At 54.7% G+C, this 4,961-nt stretch overlaps 1 protein-coding gene across 1 annotated transcript; it reads left to right on the forward strand.

The window, feature by feature from the left end:
• Positions 1-805: 805 nt before the first annotated feature.
• On the forward strand, positions 806-3,389 carry LOC309485672 (uncharacterized protein; the record flags this gene model as incomplete). Its single annotated transcript, XM_082152603.1, has 3 exons — positions 806-2,254; positions 2,292-2,536; positions 3,330-3,389. The coding sequence occupies exons 1-3, from the start codon at positions 1,138-1,140 to the stop codon at positions 3,387-3,389; spliced, it is 1,422 nt and encodes a 473-aa protein (XP_082008729.1). The 5' UTR covers positions 806-1,137.
• Positions 3,390-4,961: the final 1,572 nt, after the last annotated feature.

Raw genomic sequence — 4,961 nt, forward strand, 5'->3', positions numbered from 1 at the left:
CTTAGAACGCCCCCTTCTCAGCTAGAATGCTCTCTTCTGTTTCGCTAGCATTCTTCGCTGTTGACGATGCTAAAAACAGAGGTTACCATTCGCTGCCGCCGGTCGAAGAAGCGATAGCAGCCCACCTATGCCCGCCCTCCGCTGGACGGCGCGCTAAGCTGGCTCTGCCTTCAAAAGCTTGCCGCATGACGTCAACCCTGCTCGGTCGCGCTTTCTCCGCCGCTGGGCAGGCTGCGTCAGCGCTGCATACTATGACCACACTGCAAATTTTCCAGGCCGATCTCCTCCGAAAGCTGGACGAGAAAGGACCAGATGCAATTTGCGTGCCAGACTTGAGAAGTGCTACGGACCTCGCTCTCCGCGCTACTAAGTCTGCCGCACAGGCCATAGGACGGAGCATGGCCTCTCTCACTGTGACTGAGAGACACACCTATGGCTAACGCTCTCTGAGATGTCTGAGTGCGCCGCGTTCCTCGACGCTCCGCTTTCTCCTGCTGGCCTCTTCGGAACTTCCGTCAAAGATTTCGCGGAAAGATTCGCAGAGGTACAGAAAGCGTCACAGGCTATGAAGCACTTCCTGCCGAAGCGCTCCAGTTCTGCAGCAGGCCGTGCGAAACCGTCTGCTCAGAGCTCACAGCCCACCGCCGCCACTTCGCAGCGCTGACAGGCCCGAAGCGCGAGACCGCGCTCTCGCTCATCTGGCAGGGCCGCGGCCCAGGATTGCGGTAAAGCCAGAGGCCCCGAAGTCGTCCTAGCACGCCTAGGGAAACGACGGTGTCCAAGTCCCGCTGCGGCCAGACTTCCACCAAAACTCATCGCTCGTTCAGTTCCAAGAAATGTGACTGTTCCAGTGTATTTTTCAGTCAACAAGCCGGTTCCACTGCCCGCTTGCCTGCACACAAATGCCGTTTTCACGGCTACCCAGATAAATCCCACAAAGAGTGTATTTTCTGGTGTCCCGGCCACGGCCGATGGTGTTATGAGTGTAGACAAAATGCCCACTGCCCAGTGCCCATTCCTACACACAAGCACAGCCCGTCACACAGGGCTCGCGTACATAAAATCGACCCAGTTCGATTGCGCATTAAACGTAGCAGATGTGCCCACTGCCCAGTGACCACAATCACTACGTCCTGCATGTCTCGAGGTTTCTGTAAAAACGAAACCAACGTACCGAAAAAAGACGGGGGTCTCAGACCCATACTAGACCTAAGGCAACTGAACAGAGTGCTTGCAAAGCGACAGTTCAGAATGCTCACGACCAGAAAAATCCTCGCGCAGATTCGCCGAGGGGATTGGTTTGTGTCAATAGATCTGAAAGACACGTATTTTCAAATACAGATAGCGTCACGTCACAGGCGATATTTGAGATTCGCCTTCGAGGGCCAGGCATATCAGTACACAGTCCTACCGTTCGGCTTGTCCCTAGCACCCCGTACATTTACGATGTGCATGGACGCAGCGCTCGCACCCCTCAGGCTACAGGGCATGCGAGTATTGAACTACTTGGACGATTGGCTGATTCTAGCTCAATCTCACTCGGTGCTCATAGAGCACAGGACCATTTTACTCTATCACCTCGAGAATCTGGGTATCAGAGTCAATTGGGCGAAGAGTTCTCTGTCCCCCAGACAGATAATATCTTTTCTGGGCACAGAACTGGACTCGCTGTCTATGATAGCGCGACTGTCACCACAGCGCGTACTAGACATTCAGCGCGCAGCGAGCTATTTCCGCTGCGGCGCATCTGTCCCGCTCAAGAAATTTCAGAGGATGCTAGGTCTCATGGCCTCAGCATCATCAGTACTTCAGCTGGGCTTGCTTCGCATGCGCCCGCTACAGTTCTGGCTGAAAGCGCGAGTGCCGCGCCGAGTGTGGGCTTCCGGGCTGCTTCGTCTCAAGGTCAATCAGAAATGCATCGCAGCTCTGAAACCTTGGAAAGCAAACGACTGGTACCAATCAGGTGTAAGCCTGGGGACTTCCTCGAGTGTGAAGGTAGTGTCTACGGACGCATCCACCTCGGGATGGGGAGCGCTGCTCGAGGGCAGACCGTTCTTCGGCCAATGGTCAGAACGGGAGAAGCTTCTACACATAAACTGCCTCGAAATGCTGGCAGTAGACAACGCGTTTTTGTCCCCACATACGAGGACACCACGTCCTGGTCCGCTCGGACAACATGTCAGTGGTGTCCTACATAAATCGCCAGGGCGGCCTCAGGTCCCGAAACCTGCACAGGCTGACAGAACGCCTCCTGGTGTGGGCTCAGCGCAACCTGCTCTCGCTGAGAGCAGCGCATGTGCCAGGGCTCCTAAACGTAGGACCGGACAGACTGTCCAGGAACAATGTTCCGACAGGCGAGTGGTCTCTACACCCACAGACAGTCCCGCTGCTGTGGAAGAAATTCGGCAGAGCGGAAGTAGACCTGTTCGCGTCTCAAGAAAACGCTCACTGTCTGGAATTTTTCTCCAAGAGCAGGGCTCATGTATGGCCCCGCCGCCCGCTCTATGCCTTTCCTCCCGTCTCTATCCTGCCTCAGGTGATAGAACGGATCAGGGAAGAAGGATGCTCAGTGCTACTCGTAGCGCCGTACTGGAAAAACCAACCCTGGTTCCCAGTTCTGATGCAGCAAGCGAGCACTGCCCCATGGCTAGTGCCAGTGAGGAGGGACCTCCTCTCTCAGGCCAAGGGCTCGATTTGGCATCCGCGCCTAGAGCTGTGGTCCCTTCATGTTTGGGCCTTCAACGGGTACCCGCTGACCTCCCAAGCGGAGTGTTAAACACGATCACGCAGGCTAGAGCTCCGTCTACGCGACGTCTCTATTCCTCGAAATGGTCAGTGTTCTCCAGCTGGTGCACAGCTTGTGGCGTGTCGCCCCCAGACTGTGGGGTGACGGAGGTTCTCTCCTTCCTACAAGAGCTGTTGGACAAGGGCAGGTCCCCTTCCACGCTCAAAGTTTATGTGGCGGCCATAGCAGCATTCTCAAAAACAACGCTTGGTCAGTCAATAGGAAGGAACGATTTAGTCATCCGCTTCCTTAGAGGAACTAAGAGACTGAATCCTCCCAGACCTCCCTCAGTCCCCGTATGGGACCTTTCTACGGTACTGGAGGCCATGAAAGGTGACCCATTCGAGCCTTTACAGACGATTGATCTTAAACACCTGTCTTTCAAGGCAGTGTTTCTTCTGGCTCTCGCTTCAGTGAAGCGCATAGGGGACTTACACGCGCTCTCAGTGAGCGCGACGTGCATGGAGTTTGGGCCTAATGACTCAAGAGTTATACTCAAACCTAAGCACGGTTATGTTCCAAAATCCCTCAACACACCATTTAGGGCGCAGGTAATTTCCCTGTCAGCCTCATCTGGCAGGGCCGCGGCCCAGGATTGCGGTAAAGCCAGAGGCCCCGAAGTCGTCCTAGCACGCCTAGGGAAACGACGGTGTCCAAGTCCCGCTGCGGCCAGACTTCCACCAAAACTCATCGCTCGTTCAGTTCCAAGAAATGTGACTGTTCCAGTGTATTTTTCAGTCAACAAGCCGGTTCCACTGCCCGCTTGCCTGCACACAAATGCCGTTTTCACGGCTACCCAGATAAATCCCACAAAGAGTGTATTTTCTGGTGTCCCGGCCACGGCCGATGGTGTTATGAGTGTAGACAAAATGCCCACTGCCCAGTGCCCATTCCTACACACAAGCACAGCCCGTCACACAGGGCTCGCGTACATAAAATCGACCCAGTTCGATTGCGCATTAAACGTAGCAGATGTGCCCACTGCCCAGTGACCACAATCACTACGTCCTGCATGTCTCGAGGTTTCTGTAAAAACGAAACCAACGTACCGAAAAAAGACGGGGGTCTCAGACCCATACTAGACCTAAGGCAACTGAACAGAGTGCTTGCAAAGCGACAGTTCAGAATGCTCACGACCAGAAAAATCCTCGCGCAGATTCGCCGAGGGGATTGGTTTGTGTCAATAGATCTGAAAGACACGTATTTTCAAATACAGATAGCGTCACGTCACAGGCGATATTTGAGATTCGCCTTCGAGGGCCAGGCATATCAGTACACAGTCCTACCGTTCGGCTTGTCCCTAGCACCCCGTACATTTACGATGTGCATGGACGCAGCGCTCGCACCCCTCAGGCTACAGGGCATGCGAGTATTGAACTACTTGGACGATTGGCTGATTCTAGCTCAATCTCACTCGGTGCTCATAGAGCACAGGACCATTTTACTCTATCACCTCGAGAATCTGGGTATCAGAGTCAATTGGGCGAAGAGTTCTCTGTCCCCCAGACAGATAATATCTTTTCTGGGCACAGAACTGGACTCGCTGTCTATGATAGCGCGACTGTCACCACAGCGCGTACTAGACATTCAGCGCGCAGCGAGCTATTTCCGCTGCGGCGCATCTGTCCCGCTCAAGAAATTTCAGAGGATGCTAGGTCTCATGGCCTCAGCATCATCAGTACTTCAGCTGGGCTTGCTTCGCATGCGCCCGCTACAGTTCTGGCTGAAAGCGCGAGTGCCGCGCCGAGTGTGGGCTTCCGGGCTGCTTCGTCTCAAGGTCAATCAGAAATGCATCGCAGCTCTGAAACCTTGGAAAGCAAACGACTGGTACCAATCAGGTGTAAGCCTGGGGACTTCCTCGAGTGTGAAGGTAGTGTCTACGGACGCATCCACCTCGGGATGGGGAGCGCTGCTCGAGGGCAGACCGTTCTTCGGCCAATGGTCAGAACGGGAGAAGCTTCTACACATAAACTGCCTCGAAATGCTGGCAGTAGACAACGCGTTTTTGTCCCCACATACGAGGACACCACGTCCTGGTCCGCTCGGACAACATGTCAGTGGTGTCCTACATAAATCGCCAGGGCGGCCTCAGGTCCCGAAACCTGCACAGGCTGACAGAACGCCTCCTGGTGTGGGCTCAGCGCAACCTGCTCTCGCTGAGAGCAGCGCATGTGCC

This window comes from Leuciscus leuciscus (genome assembly GCF_965113295.1).
Source record: "Leuciscus leuciscus genome assembly, chromosome: 21".
In the NCBI taxonomy this organism is placed as follows: domain Eukaryota; kingdom Metazoa; phylum Chordata; class Actinopteri; order Cypriniformes; family Leuciscidae; genus Leuciscus; species Leuciscus leuciscus.